The sequence below is a fragment of the Sinohyriopsis cumingii genome, chromosome 1, assembly GCF_028554795.1.
Source record: "Sinohyriopsis cumingii isolate HCF-2022 chromosome 1, ASM2855479v2, whole genome shotgun sequence".
Classification (NCBI taxonomy): domain Eukaryota; kingdom Metazoa; phylum Mollusca; class Bivalvia; order Unionida; family Unionidae; genus Sinohyriopsis; species Sinohyriopsis cumingii.
Window position 1 is genome coordinate 38,770,722 of NC_142961.1, and position 21,544 is coordinate 38,792,265.

Here is a 21,544-nt window from a genome sequence, read left to right on the forward strand (position 1 = left end):
CTTTCGGAATTCCTCATCCCTTTCGATCGATACGAAATTCAATTTCCCTTGATTCACTTAAAAAAGTCACAATACAAATTTTTTCTTGGCCGGCTGAAATGATATATTGAAGTTACTATCACTAAATTACCAATTTTAACTTGGATGTGTCTAGGTAAGATACCACCATTTCTAAAGCATATTGTTTCCGATTTCTGAATATTTGCTGAGTTTTTACCTCTAACAGCAATCATACAATTTATCTAGCTCATTTTTAAACCATCGGCTGATTCTGAGAATATAACAATCTTTAATAAATCAGTTTCTAAGCAGCCAGACCATTTTAAAATTAATTGTTGTTCTAGATTATTAAGTCACAATGAAAACGAAACTGGAAGCAAGCAGTCACCTTGGTGTACACGGACAGGGCTCTCAACAGACGCACACTATCGGGTTTTACTCTATAAATTTAAAGTTAACTCCTTTCTGACGCAACAAAATTTCAAAATGTGCGTTTTTATAACGCATGTTGATTTGGTCCGCAGCATCAGTCTTAATTACCCCTGAATTTTTCCAAGCAGTTTCCTACTGAGCTTGCGCAATCCTTAACACATTTACAGTATGTGCCAGTGTTCGACATTTGCTAAACTACTTTTTACACCTAATCGTCAAAATGTTATCGCACATACGTAAAGTCAATACGAACTGAGCGTGTACAATTGTATCAAGGTTAGGTTCGTTTGAGATTATCTTAAACGTTTGTGATAGCTACAGGGATGAATGATTTATGATTTCAACGGAATAATCTTTGATCACATATTAATGTATGTCAAAATTGCCTATCAGATAATATTTAATTAAACCAAACTGGAAAATATAGCGACTCGCGAAGCAACTTGTCAAAGGTAAGTGGACAAATTTTAATTGTCGGGTTCATTTGCTTCAATTGGTCAAACATTTAATAATCGGGTATTTATTAATGTATCATTCAGTAAGAATTTACCAAACTTTATGCTTATTGATTTATTTCGTTCTTTCGAATTACTCCAGATTAAATAGCGAATATGGAATAATTTTGTTATATTAGATGTACTTGTGAACTGTTAAGTAGCAATGGATCGTTGAAGTATATTTTCTTATCTCTCAGTCTCAGAGTCAACCTGCCAGCCATAGATAATTAGAAAAAGAAACACTTGTACACATATTATTAATGGCCATGTCTGTTTCACTGTCTGCTTGTATGTTTCTTACAAAATCCTGTACAAGTGTTTCTCTTTATTCAACATTAAGCAATAACTCTTCAACATCGGCTTGCTTTACTAACCATGAACCATCCCAGCAACAAACTCATGACTGTCAAAACACAAATGAAGAGTTTTCAGTTTTGACTCCCGAAATTTTCATTTTGACTCTTGAGATTTGAGGATCAAGGTTAAAATGACTTCTGTTTTGAAATCTGTCGAGAACCCAGACCGTAGACGAATACGACATTAAATTTCAGAGGTAATAGGGTTATCACATCGTCACCTTGATTTGATGTGGCCAAAACGTACATAGCCATAATAATATCCAATATTTTACATGATAATAAATTCCCCAAGTATTTAGTTTCAACAAAAGAAGGTCTTTTACAACACAAGAGAATGCTATTTCAGAACTGTTAAAACAGTAAGTTTTGTTAAGATGGGTGGGAAGGGGAGGTAATTGGACCATTTGGTATGAAAGTGTTATCTTTTGTATATGTAATACCGTATTACTCAATCAGACGGGAAGTTTATTATAAATAATAATAATACATTACATGTCAGTTAATTTGTGATAACTGACTTTAGTCCTGATGTATGTGTTTTATATTCACGTGAAAAAATTATACAAATGTATTAGATGAAAATATATTTTAGCTTTCGTTATTATTGCAAAAATAAAGTAACAAATTCTCATTCATGACAGAGTTTCATTTTGCATTTAACACATGATTTTCCACTTCGTGCCTCACCTATTCCTTTCTTTATCTGTACAACCGTATTGTACTACATAACCTGGAATAGATAAAATGACGAAACGCCATTTGCAATAAGTCAATTAGGCTTGACAATAATTCAACATATTTTTTCCGATAAAATAAGGCCACTGAATATAATTCATTTTTATTTACTCAGTAATTTGAACGTTTGAAACGTCTTATTTACTGTTTCTAATCAACCATTGTACTGTTAGACATGTGTGTAAAAAGACCCTCAGAACATGTAAAGATATATGTTAATCTCAATCTCTGCTGGTTTGTCCTTAAACATCTATATTAATATTTCATCAAGTATTATTAAGTGTTTATATGTACATATAGATGTACACATAACATTATAGTCTTGTGACACAAACGCCTCTGAATCTAACTACGCAACACTTGGACGGATACAGAATCCTTAATTCCTTAGAGGCTACGATGGAGAGTATGTCAAAATTCGGAACAGGCGTTTTGGTGTATACAGTGTGTAAGGACGCCCTTTATTAAAAAGCAGATTTAAAACCCTTATTCTTACAGCCCTTAGGGATATATGATCAACGTCCAAGAGGGTGTACAAGTCAGAAGATTTCCACATATTGTGTGAGTAATTTTCAGTGCATTTCTAACTTATCGAACGTTACACAACAACACACAAATATAAAAGTCATTTTATAAGGCCCTACTGGATCTAACTGGTGCCATGTTATTATTCATGGATTCCTCATTAACGTTTGATATAAATGACTTGGATGAAAGGAACAAAATTGCAATGTAATAAATTTAGAAAACTTTCTGCAGTTGTCTTGGCATGACCATTTATATATCTACTTCATAGAATTGCAATTATTTTTCATGTAAGTTAAAAGAACAATCGCAGAGTTAATGCATATTGTATTGGAGCATGTCAATGTAAAAAATTTCAACTTTCAAAGGAGTACAATACAGTGTTGTAAAAATTTCTACTGAATTAATTTCCGATAACTTAAATTTTACAAATATAAATCACCAAAATATAATAAGCAACACAAAAAAATAAAACCAAGATAGAACAGAATCATTTAGTTTTTCTTTAAAAAAATGTGAAATATAAAAACAGTCTTAGCCATAAGCGATTAAAAGTGGTAATTCAATGATCACAGGTTCGATACCCATTCGGGCCATCTCAGGTTGGCTTCCTCGGTGTATGTTTGGTCAAGACACTCGACTTACATTTCCTCTGCATAATATAGCCAAATAAAATTCTAAACGTTCCGTTTAAATCCACCAACTGCCCCGTAATTGAAAGTTGACATTCATTTATAGTATAGTTTATTTAGCGCTAGACCCAACCAAGGAGATTGATAGCTTTTTGTATTCACGAAGCTTTCGGCTGAGTTTGGCATGTAGCATTGCTTTCCGAACTAAAAAAAAGTTTAAAAAATGTTAAATTATCAGCTTTGCTAAGCATCAATTATGGTGTCCGTCCATTTCACGGCAGTTGTTATTTTTTAATTTTATAAAGGATAATGTAAGTTGTATTGAAACAAGGCGGCAAAATATATTCTGATTTGAGATATCACATTTTATACATACTTCATTCCTTCTCATAAATGAAACTTCATTATTTGGCAACCTCATGATCTTTGCTTATATCCCCTCAAATCTCAACACACACGCCACGCAAATATTCGAGTCCGTTGAAAATGCCTGTAAGATGTCTAACAGTAGTTCCTAAAAATTACAATGTTTGGCACCATTACATTTTTCCAGCAATAAGTACTTTTATCTATTTTCCATGATGGCCGCAGTTTATTTACATGTTGTCCTTAATTAGGTAGACTGGATCTGCTTGTGGGATTTCGAACTTGATTATATTGAATTACCTCAATTATAGTGGCATTTATAATAACTGGATAGTGATCATAATAAGGTGCTATAATTTATAAATTGTGAAGTTTCAAACAAATTAAATCGTATAATTTCTTAAACAAAGACACATTATAGCAACAAAAGGAAAACTTATAACCAACAATTACAATTCTATAACTTAATTTTAATTGCACGGTGTTTTTATAGTAGATATATTAGGCTCAAGAACAATCTCCACTGCAATGACCAAGGACAATGCACTGGTGATCTGCATTATGGCATGTGCACTATTGCGTGTAGCTCTTCTTGTAATTTCAGCGCCTGAGTTGTCGACAAGATTTGTAGCTTTTTGAAGAGTTGTCCAGCACATTTTGAACCAACATTTGTCGTTTCGTCCCCTCACCCCACCCCTTATTACCTGGCCTTCGAAGCTCAAGAGCCTCAATATCATCTAGGAGCAACAGTGGCCTGCGTTTTTACGCAGCCTTCTTTGATGGATCAGTGCTGTCTTTGTCGGGGAAAGGTCATCAAGTGCTCAGCCCTTACGAGCGAAGAGCTCTTAGCGAGTCTGGTTTACACACTCCGAGCTACTGGTACGGTCATAGAGCAAGACGACAAAGCGTTCCACTGGTTGCAACCAGTCAGGTATGGACGCAGGTGTAACTTCCAAAGCACAGAGTAATGATATGACCTTGCCGTAATCTTTAATGTTTCCCATGCAGTCTTCGTCCCTCTTGATCCCAAGGATGACACCATGTCACATCCAGTAAATTGCATGAAACATTGGCAACAAAACAAACTGATCAAGGCAACCCACAGGTAAGGGATTTTGAGGCGCTGGTAGCTAGGAGAGAGATCAGGTCCATCTTACTTGCATCAATTCGAAGAAACTCGTGCCAGTTTCGGTGAAGTGCACTGGAAGTCTCCAAGAACCCCAATCTTCGTTGCCAATCTTATTCTGTGCTTTGAAACTGTCCTGGCTTGCTAGCTGAATTTGGGATTTGATGTACTACAGAGACATCTGCGTTCCAAAATCACTATTTGTTATTGCTAGGCAAGCCAAAGCATGTTGACCACTGCAACCCCATCAAGAGCAGTCACTTCAGCATTGAGATTCTGTGCACTATTCCTGCAGGGATCAGGACTTCCAAGCATCTGCCAGATCCAGATTTTCTCTTCCAATTCTCACATTCACCTTTGTGATAACCATTTCAAACAAAATATAGCAAATTATGTAATCCTGTACAATTATTATGAATGCAAAACTAATTGAAACAATACAACCAAATCAGATTTGCAAACCCACAAGTAGCAGCAGGGGGGGGCGAATCGGACATTTTGTCCAATCGTTATTTTGCTTATTTATTACTTTCTGCACTCAGCGGATCCGGTGTAATCAGCGCCTGGTAAAAAAAAACGACGTCGGTCCATCCTACACGATGGTGACGTCATTTGGTTTAATTAACACCTTCTGCGCGTCGATCCCCAGCGTCGTCAGCGTCCGGTAAGTACATCGACGACCGCGTCGATGTCATCGCCCCCCCCCCCCCTGCTGCTAAGTGGTTATTTACAACGCAAATTATTTACAACTAACCGAATATTTGGTCAAGTCCGATACGATATCGTGTCCGAGGATCATGTAAATTTATCGTTACGAATCCATGTGGGGTCGACTGAGCATGACTAAAAAAGTTTCGAAAAACATTGAAGTCCATGTCACCGCCGCACCATGTCTGCCAAATATTTCGTAGCATGTGTGTATCAACGCCGTTGAATACAGCAAGAATATTACAGTTGTCTCTAATTACTTTTGGAATCTGAGTGTATCGTTGAGTGACATATATCACGTCGGTGTTTTTATGCCTGCCTCTGGAAAATATCCTAGCTGGGTTTTTTTGATTGTCTAACATAACATCATCGTACACGACTAGATTGTTAACGTCGCCATCAATATCATCAATACCTGGTGCATCATTGATATCTGTAATAAACTCAATAACATTTTTTTTAGCGATCGCTGATGCATTCTCGTTGAAATCTTTCAACACCTCGTAGCATCGTTGATCATCTACGCTAGGAGCAACCAAATACAACTTATCCCACTTCATCCATCTCATTATTAAATTGAGTAACAATTGCGTCTTGCCGGATCCAGATGGTCCGATGATAATCATCCGGATCGAGTTTGGTAACGCTGCAACATGCTTAACTGGTTCTCTTGTTTTGGTCGCCGAAAAATCAATTATATTCATATCTCTATACATAAATTATGGATCTATATTGTGTGAAGTGTAGAGTACGTACTGGCACAAATGATATGACAACCGCTACAACAAGAAATAACAGATCGGCCCTTACTGGTAAGTGTGCACAATGCGGTACAAAGAAATTTAGATTTATTTCTATTAGACCCGGAGATGTTTTAAAAAAAAGCGAGGAGGTGACATCGCAGCCAAATTGGCAAAACTCCCCGGAACACCGTGGGCAAAGTATCCAGGAGAAAAGCACCTCCCAGGATATAACTACTGTGGCCCCGGAACACGATTAGATATTAGACTCGATGATCAAAATCAGCCCAAACCCGGTGAGTATCCAATAAACGCTATCGATAAGGCGTGTCATGCTCATGATGTTGCTTACAAAAGTAGCGATCTGCAACAGCGTCATATCGCGGATGTAAAATTAATTCACGCGCTAAATGCTATTCCCGATAAATCCTTCAAGGAAAAATTGGCCTCATGGTTGGTAAAATCGGCTATGAAAGGTAAATTAATGGTGGGCGCTGGTAATTAATAACAACATGGAATCCATCTATTATTCTCCGAGAGGATACTGGAAGGGGAAGGCCGCAATTGGTAAGCTTGCAAGCGCTGCAAAGGTAACAAAGGCCACTGCGGCTAATTGGTTATCCAAACAGGCTATATGGCAAATTTATCTACCACCGCCTAAACAAATCAACTTCTCGCGCTTTGATATCAGCGTACCTAATGAAGTTCATCAGGCTGATATACTATTTCTGCCGCATGACAACGGTTACAAATACGCGCTAACCGTAGTTGATGTTGCGAGTCGATACAAACAAGCGGAGCCGTTAAAAACAAAGTCAGCAACTGAAGTAGCCGATGCGTTTGAAAGAATTTATCGAAGAGGTCCTCTGCGCTGGCCAAATCTATTACAAGTTGATCCTGGTAGTGAATTTCGCGGCGCTGTTTTATCAACGCTGAAACATCATAGCGTCGCGATACGACGAGGTCATACTGCGCTACATCGTGATCAGGCAATTGTTGAACGATTCAATCGGACTGTTGCTGAACGGTTATTTGGATATCAATACGCGAAGGAATTCATCCAAGAAAAACGATCTCGTGAATGGGTCAAAAGGTTGCCAGGCGTAATTGCCGCGTTAAATAACGAGATTACCCGAGCAATCAACATGAAGCCCAGCGACGCGATTAAATACGAGTATATACCCGGAAGATCAAAAATAGATAGCGTTTCCAAGCCGATTCTCGGCGATGTCACCGTGAGATATCTGTATGAACCAGGAGAGCTTGAAGGCGGTAAAAAAAGAGCTACTGATCCTATCTGGAGTGTTACCACGCATAACATATCAACGATAACACGATCAACTGGTAGACCACCGATCTACAGACTGGATTCAACTGCTCCTCAGCGCGGATTTACACGCGAGCAACTACAAGTGATACCTGACGATACTCAATTACCCCCGCGTGGTCTTAACTAGCGCCGTTGCGTCTATTGCACTCAAGACAGGTCAACCTCACATTGTTTTTAACATGACCGAGACTGTTATCGATTCTGTCCACGGTAAATTGGCGAGCGTCTTTATCCAAATAACGCCAGCGCATTACACAATTACAACTTGCGCAGTGATTATTCTGTTGTTGTCGTAACGCAATTATTAATTCGGCATCAATATCAAAACGCCGCTGTTTTTTTTTATCCTGTTGGCGGTAACCCGAGAGTTTTCTATCAATGACGCTTGCATCGATGGTGACTTTGTCGCCGGCTTCGTCGGTGGCTTCGTCAATAACAATTCTTCGAAGCTGATTTATTCTCCGTACTCGGGACACTGCAAGATAGACTAGATTCGACCATTCGATGCGATTATCAACCATCCAAACAATTGTGTCCGTGATGGTTAGTCCCTGCGAGGAATGTATTGTTGTTGCGTATCCTAGCGTCCACGGGGATTTATCAGCACGTAGCGCGTCCTCGACGACGCTGATATCAACGAGCACGATATCATTCAGCACGAGAATTTGTTTTTTTGCCCCCGACGCTGTCGGGGCTGGAATCTCAACTTCAATGTTCTGCCGCCGTGTGTCCGCGGGTCTATAACATAACGGCACTGGGCGCGTTGGAAACTTTTCCTTATGCAACGTAAACAACCTCCGCTGAAGTGTGTCTCTGACTATCTTTCTACTCGCTACAATCAAATCGTTTGGTCTCCATGTTTCCCAGAATTCATTTAACGGCGTTTCCGGAATCACCTCGCGAATTATTTCACATTGAATTTTATCCGGCTGTAATCTGATTAGTTTTTTAACCTCGCGCAGTTGTTCATCAAGTGCTCGATAATCAGTATCGGTTTCTTCATAATAGTCCACAAAACCCCTTAACCAATCATGTGGACCCTCGCCGACAAATGGTGGTGGTTGGCCATGGTCGCCACACATGATCACCGCTGTATTCGCGCGCAGCAGCCACTCAAGAAACATTTGTAAAGTATCTAACGAAACAGTACATATCTCATCCCAGATGATAACCTCAGGAATAAATTTTTCACCCATTCGATCAGGAGTCCACTCACCGCCGCTGTATCGAAAAAAGCTGTGATAAGTAACGGCGTCAACATTTCGTTGTTTTATCTCTCGCGCTAGTCTATGGGTCGGTGTAAGCACGATTATACTTGCCCGCGTTCGAAATAATTCAATTGCCCGAGTCGTCTTTCCTGACCCGCCACAGCCGCTTAAATAAACTGTTTTGTGTCTACAAATTGGATCAGAACACGATGGTGCATTAGACCATTCTGACAATTTATCACCGCGTAAGTAGTTGTTCTCAACGGTGACATCTGCTGACGGGGAATAATCGCGTCGTATTTCATTTTTAATTCTCCATGTACCCCAACTCTCGTCCGGACTAGTAAACCCGGCTACGTTTTCCTTATACGCTACGTCAACATAAAACGAATCAACGGCTACTCTAACCGCGGTATCGGGGAATCTATTTATCATCGAGAATAAATTGATAGCGGCATAACCCAGCATAGACGCCCTCAAATGTGGATACGCCGGGCTGTCTCCATCGCTGTAGGTAACAACTGTACCCAACCTCGTTCCATTGGACAAGAAAGCTGTTTTGCAGTTCACGTATCTATTTTTTGCCACTGCGTCCTTGATTACGAAATCATATTCTGCGTCATCTATAATCAGCCGTGAGCAATATCGTTTGTAGTCGTGGTTTTTTCCACCTTGTGTGAACTTACCAATTATTCTTCTACCGAGATCTTTTGCCTCTCTGTTTCGTTGGTTAAATATCCTCCTGGACCATTCGATGATATATTCCTCGTCGGCATCAACGTGTTTTCTGGACTCGTCAATTATGCTATCTAGACGCTCCGGTTCTGGTAACCAGACTTCAGTCTGCGCCCGGTATGATATAATTGCGTCGCTGACAATCAGCGAAACTAGCATGCTACAATCAATCATATACCGTAGCAGCGCTATTGGCAGCCACTTCTTTTCAGCCATGTGTCTACCGATCCAAATATAACAACAGCGATGAAGTCCTGCCGCGAATTCAAATGATACTATGCGAGCGAATCCGGTTAAATCAAAATCAGGCAGTGGTCCATTAATAGCAACACGAGTCATTTCATGACTGGGGTGTCCAAATCGTCTAAAGTACTCAGCGGCGGATCCATACCCGAGAAAACTCGCTGGATAACAGGCAACCATATCAACCGAGATCATAGCGTCGCGGTTGTATTCAGTGTTCCATAGTCCACCGTGATAGTATTCCAAACAACTGGATTGTACATCCGGTAGAAATTCCTTGCGCGTTGGTCTCCACGCATTTTTCCTTGCTGCAACATGAGCTACAACCGATGGAATCGTAAAACAATTTGTTAGCAGTTGTTCATCATGCTCCTCAAATTCCATGGCGGTTTTTTTCATCTTGTTGTGAAACGCTTCAGTGCGATATAATTTACCGTTTGGTCTTACAAACTGATCAAAGGTATCCGCATCGTTTTCAGCGCTGCGAAGTAACCACACTGATACAGGGTCGTTTTTACACAAGCAGGCAATAGCATCAAATACTTTCCTCTCCGCGAGAAAACCGTCCTTGGAGAATTGTTCTCCCAGGAATTCTTCGGGTATATACTTTACTGTTCTATCCCGTGGAAATATTGTGATCGCGGGCGTCCATGCGTGTTCGTTATGATCAATAATTTTGATTGGGGCTCCCTTCGATTTATACTTCGATTCGTATAATACTTCACCGGTTATCGTTGTAATGGTTATTGGAAATCTCAACGACGTTTCTAATCTCGCTATGTCGCTGATGGTCGCTCCACGCTCTTTTACGGTTAGTTCCCACTGGTTGATTTTGCTACGTCGTAAATCAGTCAATTTGTTTCCTCGACATGCATTTGTAAAATGCTCTATTATTCGTTCTGCTACACAATTTATCCCCGTTGACTGTTTCATCGGTTTCAGTTTTCCGATATCAGGTTTCTTATTTAACGGGTATATTCCATAAACAACTGCTGTTTCAGGATACGCTCGTTCATAGTATGGTCTGTCAATTCCGGTTAACAACCCCGGCTTGGAGTCGCGGCTGACAGTGACTGTTTTCATGTCGCTGAGAACTGGTTCAAATTTATCACGTATGATCCAATCGCCTGATTCCACCCGGACAATGAATTTTACTCTGAAGAAATACCTTTTACCGTCAAGTTGTGATATTATCGTTGCCGCGCGGTTGTCGTTCATGGTAGCATCAACAACGCCATCAATTCGAAATGTTGACCAACTATGAGATGCACCATCACGCTTGAATTCATCGATACAATCGCGTATTTTACTCAACAGGGTTCTATCGTTTATTAACGCTTTTGGTGTGTCCTTGAGGACTCTATCGAGATTGAACTTAATATTTTTCCAGGGTTTAATTACTGCTAATCTCTCAAACTCATCCATATAATTAAAACAAGTATTTAAATAAAAGAATATAGTATAATGAATAAATGCAAATGGTTGATGATTGGGTCGATAACCCCGTGCAATAAATCATGTAGAGGTGAATTCTGCGGGTATCATTTACAAAGCGTTCGTAATGGTTCTCTTGGCCCCCTCCCGTGCTTGGTTTGTCACGTTGGTGTAAGAGGAAAATCGCAGTTGTGTATTAATTGTGGCGGAAAGCGATACAGGGAACTAAAACGCTATTATGACAAACGAATTAAAAACGCCGTCATTGACCCCACCGCTGACTCCGTCATCAAAACCCCCCAAGACTATGTTGAAAGATTTATAATTAAACCAAATAATAAATTAGACAAGTAGTATTATTATATAAATGGACCAAGAATTTCAGCCGCATCCTGTGCTCGTCAATTACGAGGCATCTCGCGACGGCATTGTTAGAAACCGCAAACTGAAGAAGCCGGTTGGTACCGTAAGTAATCAGGGGTATCTGATGTTTGGTGCCGGAAAGAAGAAGTACTATGTTCATAGGGCGGTATTTGAGGTATTCAACGGATTAATCGAAAATGGACTTGTGATTGATCATATTAATAATAATAAGACTGATAATTCTCTTATAAACTTGCAAGCTGTCTCGCAGAGTCAAAATACCAAAAAAGGCCAAACCGGTAAATACTCAAAGAAAGCAAAACCCGTAAAGTCATTTGATACAACAACTCACGAGGAAAAAATATTTCAGTCGATGAATGAGGCAGGAAAATATTTTGACATTTGTATCGCCTCAATACGAAAAGTAGCAGAACGAGTATATCAAACAGCAATCTCAAAAAGACCGGGCATAGAATTCGATTTTCATATGTAAATATCAGCGAGTGACGAAGTCACCGGCGCCTATGGCGCTGACGAAGTCGCCATGACAATAAATTGTCCATTCCGGAAGAAAACAAAGTATGAACACCTCGGGATTGATACACGGGGTTTCATTTTTTTTTTATTTAAAAACAAGATGTTCTATAAGAATAATGAATATCGAAGACATCAATAATATATTAGCCGAGATTTCAAAATTAAAAAATCAAGGAATTGAATTATCTGATGGTCTCGACAGTGAAAAAATATTATCCGATTATGAGATTATTAACGAACAATCGAAACGGGGGCGTTTTACCCTGGCCCGCGAGTACTTTTTTATAAAACGATTACAACATACGATTAATGAGAACCTGTACCACAATGACGCAAATGCATTCATTGGACTATTCACTGCCGTTGAAATAATACGAAAAAAACTCGGACGTGTTTATGAACGACGCCGGGAGATTTCTAGCAAGATCAAAAACATTAGAAGGATTATAGACGAAAACTCCGGCGAGAAATTAGAAATTGCTTTGCAATTGCAATAATGGTAGGCGAATCACTTACTACTCGGCTAGCCAGAGAGCGGCTAGCAGCGCTTAAAAAGTTCATACCGTTACGAGACAGGGTCCGAGAACAACTTCAAACGCGGCAACAAATGCAAACTGATTTTGCCGTTGGAAGCGAACAACTCTTTGCCCCGGTAACTAAAGCGACCAAAGATGTTACGGCGGCAACAGTACCCGTCCTCGATGCGCTTGAAAAGATAGCGGCAGAGACAAAACAAACAAAAAGGTCTTTAGAAACACTCCCTGCAAAAATAGCGGCTGCTACAACACGGAGGCCACCACCACTCGCTATAACCGAACCACAAGAACCCTATGTTACAATGGCCGATGAAGAAGAACTAGGCGCCACCGCAAGAGAACCAGAAGAAGAAATACCGGAAGAAGAAATACCGGAAGAAGAAATACCGGAAGAAAAAGAGGAGAATATACCCCGTGTTATACTCAAGAAGAGCACAATAGATGAAATTAGAGGCTTCAGCCATGAAGAATTAATTAATTTTGCTGCCAACAATTTTGCTAAGAGCATACGAGATAAGAAGCATATCAATAGCGGTTACGAGAAAAATATAAAGTCGTTAAAGGATTGGACAAGAATGGTGTATTTAGCGAGTAAACATAAAGATGCATTACCACAGCGTGATAATAAATATATAATATTCCACAATAAAGTAAAAAGTATAAAACCAAAAAAAGGAAAAGGATACTCTGTTGGTAAAGAATCCTACGGCGTTACCTGTCCTGGTAGTGTTCTCAGTGATATATCACGGCTAGAGGTACTAATTGGAGGAAAACGAGCCGGAAATAACTCTCCGGAAATAATCAATGAGGCCGCTGATATTTGCAAGCGGTTATTTGCAGGCGGTATTATGGACATTAATGCATATCGAACGCTCATAGACGAACTCGTGGATGATTAATTGGAAAACTGGTGTTTTTAATAAGGATGATCATACACTACAACCACGATAAACCAGTACTCGTCTACGTGGTAAACTCGCGATTGCCTGTTTACCGCGCGTACTATGGAGATGGTCTCGGTAGCACCATTGCGGGGTTATTTACAAGAATGGCTCCAAAAGTAGCGCCGTTAGCCAAACAATTAGGAATGAAGGTTATTGATGTTATTCGTGATAAGGGAATCAGCGCTATTGGAGATGTTGCCGGAAAGGCGCTTTCAGCCGCGCGGGACAAACTAATGCCATTGGTGAAATCTAAGAGATTCTCAAAAAGAAAACAGAAACCACCGGTAATGCCATCAACGACAGTGATGCCTGCGAATGTCAGTAAAGTAATAAATAACGCCGTGGAAGAAAAACTAGAGTCGTTGGTGACGACTCCGTCGTTGGCGACGACTCCGTCGTTGGCGACTTCGCCATCCGCCGATGCGGCAACCAACGCGCTCATGAACGCGATAGCGGGGAGTGGTCTACGACGAAAAAATCGCAATTGAAAACATCAACATGATAAATAATAGAATGTTTGCGCGTACCGCTGATCCCGCGTTTGATATGGATGCCCCAGTGCGCAGGGATGATTCTGTCCGTGATTATCAATTTTATTCTTATTATGCAGCGCAACCTGACCTACGATCGCGAATTGAACTTCAAGTCCAAGATACCAGTAAATACTTTCTGCCGTGTGAAGCGTTTATCGAAATTGAGGGAGAACTCGTGACAAATGCCGCCGATAATGCACCATACGCAGATGACCATCGTGTTCGAGTTGGCTTCGTCAACAACGGTATCATGGCGTTATTTGAGAGCGCCAGATATCTTATTGACGGGCGAGAAATTGAATCAATAGAACGCGAGGTTGATGTTGCAACGACGATAATTGGGTTGGCGAGATACTCGGATGATTATACAAGATCGGCGGGCCCATCTATAATGTTCGCAAAGGACACCACTAATAACGCTGATCATCTTCAGTACGTTAACGTGCTAGTGGAAAGAGATACCGCAGTTGCTAATCAAGCTGAAGCAGCCAATCCAGACCGCAGGGTAAGACCGGACGCTGAGTTCAATATCATAAAAAGTCTTAAAGGTAATTACAATATGGGATTCGCAGCACGAGTAGGAATGTTGCAAGGACCACGCCGACAGTTTTCATGCGCGATTCCACTCCATCATATATTTGGATTCTGCAGAAATGTCAGGAAGGTTATCTATGGGGCTAAGCATACAATCGCGCTGACGCGAAGGGGCGATGATAACAATGCAATATGGCGTGCTGCTGGCGTCGCTGCCGGTAAAGTCATTTTAACTAAAATGGCATTGTGGATGCCGGTGCTGACTCCATCAGTTACCACGGAAGCACGATTGTTAGCATTTATGGAACAGGGAGGAAAATCGTTGTTGAGTTGGCTAGCGGTAACAACTGATGCTAAAGAGGATAACGTCGCCGATACGTTTACATGGCACCTAGCATCAAAACAGGGTGTTTCAGCCCCGCGTCATATATTCATAGCGCTACAGAATAGGGGACGATTGGGTAGTCAAGAACACAGCCATATGATATTTGATCAATTAGGAGTCAGGGATGTTTCGCTGAGAATAAACGGACAACAGGAACCATCCGAGGATATACAGCTTAATTACGGCGACAACCATATCGCACGTGTGTATCATCGATTGCTGTCGTATATGGGTCGTGATCAAAACGTCGACACTGGTTTGCAAATATCACAACTTGATTTTAAAAACCTGTATCCGATTTATTATTTTTCGCTGGAACATCTTGATTTAACGAGACAATCCGTCGTTGATATACACTTCCGAGCTCATATAGCCCCGGGTAATGTTAATTATAGAGCGGTTGCTGTCATTCTCAGCGATAAATCAATGCTGCTAGAAGGTGTTGGTGGACGAATGAGAATCGTTGATGCGCCAGTGGAAAACATGTAATTGAAAACACAAACGCGTTTACAATAAAATGTCGTATAGTGTCGTCAGTGTAGAGTTGACTGATGGTCAAGTCAAGAAATTACGATCAAAGTCGGCTAAACAATGTGGAACCACAATAACGCTGAAGCCGTCACAGATGGCAGGTGGTAATCATAAGATATCGTTGACGGCGCGTCAAATAAAACATTTCAATAATGCGATGAAGAATAAAAAGGGTGTTCAAATAGATTTTTCAGCCGCAGCGATTAAAAACATGGAAAAGACCGGTGGGATATTTCCGCTGTTAGCTGCGATTCCAGCGTTGATTGCCGCGGCGGCCCCAGCAGTGGCTAAGGCGGCGGCGTTAGGAGCCGTTGGTACCGCGGCGGGAATGGCATTAAAGAAGGCAACCGGGAAAGGCTACAAAAAAAACGACCCGTGGCCGGAAAGGGTCTAAGACTACCGGGAACCCCGTATTCATGGTACTCGGGAAAGGGTCTAAGACTACCGGGAACCGTTTATTGACTCGGGAGTCAATGACTCCTGGGTCAATGACTCCAATGTCTAATTTTGATTTAATAGACGCCGCAAACGCGCTAGCGATAAAAAACTTCAGAGGTGTTTTTATGAGGGATCAATTACCGGCGGCACCAAGGAATATTGAAACCGGCATAATTAACCTCGATGGGTCCTCCGGAGCGGGAACTCATTGGGTTGCGTACGCGATTGATCCGCGTGCGATCGTCTATTTTGATTCATACGGGTTAGCCCCGCCGAAAGAGTTCATGCGGTATATCCGGGCGTGTTCAGCCCGGGTTTTTTATTCCACGCTGCCAACACAGCAATTAAGTGACCCACCGATATGTGGCCGCGAGGTATTGAACGTACTCGCGGCGATTTCATCATCGCGGAAACGACCTCATGTGGTTGTAAACGAATACACTAGTGGGAAATTTAGAGACAATTACATTAGATAATAATGATTGATATTTGGGGACGACCGGTTTCGGCGCTGAAAAAGCCCACGGAAACGCCTACCACCGATGACATAAAAAAACTAATCGAGGATGAAATCGCTGATACGTTGAATTTAACAAGTGTTGACCCAGGTGAAATAGTTGTATTTCAAGACCGCCAGGGTAAATTGAAATCCAGTAATGTGTCGCTGGATGACGTTTTAATACGACATCCTAATGTCGCCAATGGCACTATCGCGTTGTATACCGGCGTCGGACGACTCAAACCGGGTAAACATATATCGGAGGTGATGAATGAGATAACATCCGTTCGAGACAGACTTACATCGTTGAATATATCTATGATCGAATTCGACGCGCGGGTGAAAAAATCTGTCACCGATATACAACTCACTACCGCTAGTTTTTTTGGGACCCCGACGGTAACCGAACCAAATCTTGCAACAATAAAGAATACTATTTCGGAGTTTACGACGCTGTCGGGCCAATTTTACACGTTACGAAAAAATGTTAACAGGATCGATGACAACTTTGATAAATTCTTTGGTAAAAAAAATACAAGGCCGGATGAAATCACAATAACTATAAATGATATCATTGCGTATAGACAGGAAATAGAAACAATCAAAACTAATGTTGCAACGAGCAAAGGGAATGTAGACGCGCATGAACGAGAAATAGAAATAATCGGCGCTAATGTTGCAACGATCATAAATAATGTAGACTCGCATGGACGGAAAATAGAAACAATCAAAACTGATGTTACAACGATCATAAATAATATGGACGCGCATACACAGGAAATAGGAATAATCAAAACTGATATTGAAGCGAACAAAAAGAGTGCGGACGCGCATACACAGGAAATAGGAACAATCAAAACTGATATTGAAGCGAACAAAAAAAATGTAGACGCGTATTGGCGGGGAATAGGATTAATTAAAACTGATGTTGCAGCGAACAAAAAAGGCATAGACGTGCATACATATGAAATAGAAACAATCAAACTTGATGTTGCAGCGAACAAAAAAAGTATGACCGAGACTACACGGGAAATAGAAACAATCAAAACTAATGTTGCAGCAAACAAGAATAATATAGACGCGAGTTGGCGGGGAGTAGGAATAGTTATAACTGATGTTGAAGCGATTAAAGAAAAACTACCGAGAATAACAGAGCAATTCGAAAAAATAAAAACCCCTCATGAGAACATCATCAACACAGTATACACAATTCGGCATGGATCATTCGATTGGACTCCTACACAGAATACAGTAAATATCACCGCAACTATTAAGGGCATTTATCGATTGACACTGGTTTCAATGATGCAGTTTAATATATTATCGTCGAGTTCATCCGGGTTTAACAATATAATATCAACAATTATAGACAAGAACGCAACTGAACTGTTTACAATTTATGCCGTTGATAGAAATCTAGCCGGGGCAAACATTACATGGTATGTGGAATTTGTAGCGAATCTAAGTAATTAAAAACACTAGCTCTTTTAAAATAAAAATGACCACCAAGGTAATTGAATCAGAGGTATCACCGACGTCACATCAATATCGATTCGATACCGCAAAAGAATTCTCCGCGAACTTGAAAACGCTTTCCGAACAATACCGTGCAAAAATAAAAAAATACCGCCGAAAAATAACCGCCATCGACGCGGTCGTGTACTCGGTGTCGGGTATAGTGGCCGGTACCGGTGTTATTTTATCCACGGTGACCACGATAGCCCCGATCGCTGTTCCAATCGCTGTCTCCGCGATGACAACAGTTGCTGGAGTCGCCAACGCAATCACTAGGAAGATATCATCGTGTTTTCAGAAAAAACTCAATGAGTATACAGTAAAACATCAAATAGTATCCGACGCGTACTCGAAATTATCCGGGTTGATCTCGTTATCGATTGATAATTTGTTCGTATCCGATGTTGAATTCTCCACGATGGTCCAGTTGTATAGCTCCGCGATGTCAAAAATCGAGGATTTTCAACTGGAAACCGGAACCACTTTAATGGACTCTGGTTGTTGAAATTAGACACTAAAGACAACGAATAATAATAATGTCACTGAACCCCGAAGGGTTTCAGTTGCTTCAGCGGATCGCGGAGAATACCACTCCGGTACAAACAAGTATGATATCGATAACGTCAACGAAACCCGAATTCAGTGTAAACTTCCCATCGCCGGTTCCAGTGAAGGAAATAGCGCTGGCAAAATTGCGAGTATATCACAGTTGGCCTAATATCCGAGCGGACGCATTTAACGGACAACAACCTAATAACTCGCTGGTTTTTGCACGGACAAATAAACCCGATGGGACCCCAGACTGGGAGGAGGTTACAATACCAACTGGGTCATACCAAATAGAACAAATCAATAAAGAATTTCAACGCAGGATAAAATCGATCACAGGAAAGGAATAAAAAATCGCTATTACGGTTCATGAACCGACGTTATCGTCGACGATTGAAATAAGCACACCGGGGTATATGGTTGATATCTATAACAGTTCAATAAGAACCATACTAGGATGGCCTAAGAATCCACCTCATGAAATCCCCGCGGACTCACACACGAATGCGCAACCGTATTATGAAATTTTTCCCAATTATCAAATTGATTTGCCTATTATAAGAAGCATGTTATTATTACCCAGTAGGTTTACATTTCAAGACAGGAATACCATGCAATGGATATTTTCGTATGAGGAAAATCCTAAATTGTCCGACGCGTCCATAATTAGTTTAAGTGATATTAATAGTTATTTTGCCGAGATTAATCGTATTTACCAATCACAACTAGGATGGCTACGGGCAACAAAAGCACAAAAACACGTTGAGGCGTTAAATCAACTTATATCAGACATGGAATATATCAATGAACGAATCGTCGGGATAATATCCGCTAACAGAGACGGTAGTAAACAAAAATTCCTAACCGAGTATAATATCGCAGAAGCCGATTTACCCGATTTCAAGTTTCCAGGATACAACGCGCCAGAACTAAGAAAGTCTCTTAATGATTTTCTCAGTCCATCAACTCATATCCTCAGACACGATAACGGGGATGATGGTAGGCATATTGCCCCGTACAACGTAAATATCGCATCGGTGATAGCAATCAATCTAGTGTGTGATGTTATCGAAGGGAGTTACCAGGTAGATACCAAGCAATCAAATCAAGCTCAACAGGGATATATCCTTTATTCATTTTCACCAACAGCCCCTCCGGGATTTTTAATAGTTGAGAGTCCGATTAATCCGGTCTATATGAGATGCCATAATCGGTTTTTAACGAGAATTAATTTTAAACTCACCGATCAGTCAAATAACCTAATTGATCTACAGGAGGAGGAGTTAGTGATCACTCTGTTTGTAAGATCATTGTAAATAACCACTTAGCAGCAGGGGGGGCGATGACATCGACGCGGTCGTCGATGTGCTTACCGGACGCTGACGACGCTGGGGATCGACGCGCAGAAGGTGTTAATTAAACCAAATGACGTCACCATCGTGTAGGATGGACCGACGTCGTTTTTTTTTACCAGGCGCTGATTACACCGGATCCGCTGAGTGCAGAAAGTAATAATTAAGCAAAATAACGATTGGACAAAATGTCCGATTCGCCCCCCCTGCTGCTCAAGTGGATCTAGTGTGGCAGATTTAGGGCAACATTTAAATGGATGTCGACTATCATGTAACATGCTTGACATTTGTGTCTCGAGAAAAAAAATATGTGATGGTCTGATAGCTAAAAATATTTCCTTGGGAATACATTAGCTGCATGCCAAACTTCATGCTTCCATCACGAAACTCACAATACATACAGTATTTAAGATATCTACTGCGCTAATTACGTTGACGTTTGACACAATAAGATGGTCACCTAACACACACACACACACACACACACACACACACACACACACACACACATATATATATATATATATATATATATATATATATATATATATATATATATATATATATATATATATATATATATATATATATATATATATATATATATATATATCATACGGCTGCCTTTATTATTTTACCAATGCATGTTTGTTGCAATATAATTACTTTTGTTAACGTTAACTCGTATAACGTTCACAGTTTTGCAGTGTGATTTAGTTTTGCCGACCTGACATATGTATAAAATGACGCTAGACTTATATGTATCAATGACGTAAGCATGGGCGCCCGCACATATAGGAGCGAGGGGAGGGTACTCGCCAGCCCCCCCCCCTCGATTTCACCTCTAAACATGTTTGGGCCTACATCTGTAAAATTTAATGGCTCATGACTAGATGGCTGCCCCTCCCCCGCGGAAAAATGTTTGCTGGCGCTCATGCACGTAAGTGGAATCTTCATTTTATTGCCTGGACTTGTACGTACTTTTACGTATATAGATGTGGATTAGTAGGGATTTTCCGTGTAATGAATTTCATCCTTGTAATGTAATTTTCCAGCCTTTGGCAATCAAGAAAAAGATTAAAATCAAAATAATTAATGTGAATTAAATCCAGAAATCCACGAATAAAGAAGTAATTTATCTTATTTCACTCTTTCTCTTTATTAGTGTCATCGAATACAATATTTAGTCAATGATATTGACTCCTTTTGTAGCGTTCTTGTGCTCGTGTGTGCCGTTCTTGGCAAGAGCATCCCATGCTTTGAATGTTTCAATGACTTATTCGATACATTTACAAACGCTAAAACATAAATTGTCACATTTAAAAGCCTTCTTTCTAACTAAAATTACTCATTTTAAGTCTGCAAACACCCCGCTGCTATGAGTTACACTTTGCGTTGAAATTCATGTCATTGTCAACTCAGGAATGGATTCGGACACGCTATTTTCCCTGATATTGATCAACGTCTTCGTTCTTCCTCTGCTTCCCGTAGAAGGGGCTGAGTACTACGGAAAGTTTCCGAACAACTTCATGTGGGGTCTAGCTACATCTGCACATCAAATAGAGGGTGCTTGGAACGATAGCGGTCAGTATGAATACCCTGTGTTGTATGTCTTAAATGCAACATCCATAGTTCTATGTCATCACAGTTATAACCAATCAAAACTCTGCAACCGTTCGTTTGAAGAAGTGCTTTACCCGATATTTCCCTGTACAGTTTCCTTCATTGATTGGATACAATATTAAACATTACTTTTGC

The 21,544-nt window shown here is 40.4% G+C and overlaps 1 protein-coding gene across 3 annotated transcripts in view; it reads left to right on the forward strand.

The window, feature by feature from the left end:
- Positions 1-738: 738 nt before the first annotated feature.
- LOC149806742 (myrosinase 1-like) overlaps positions 739-21,544 on the forward strand; it is a 36,714-nt gene continuing 15,908 nt past the window's right edge. The window contains exons 1-3 of one of the 3 annotated variants that reach the window (XM_089978285.1): positions 806-884; positions 2,522-2,584; positions 21,209-21,370. In XM_089978285.1, the coding sequence (XP_089834411.1) occupies positions 21,211-21,370 (160 nt within the window). In that variant the 5' untranslated portion in view covers positions 806-884; positions 2,522-2,584; positions 21,209-21,210. Of the gene's footprint in view, positions 885-2,521; positions 2,585-21,203; positions 21,371-21,544 lie in introns of all 3 variants that reach the window. The other 2 variants (XM_089978221.1, XM_089978346.1) reach the window with 2 other exon arrangements.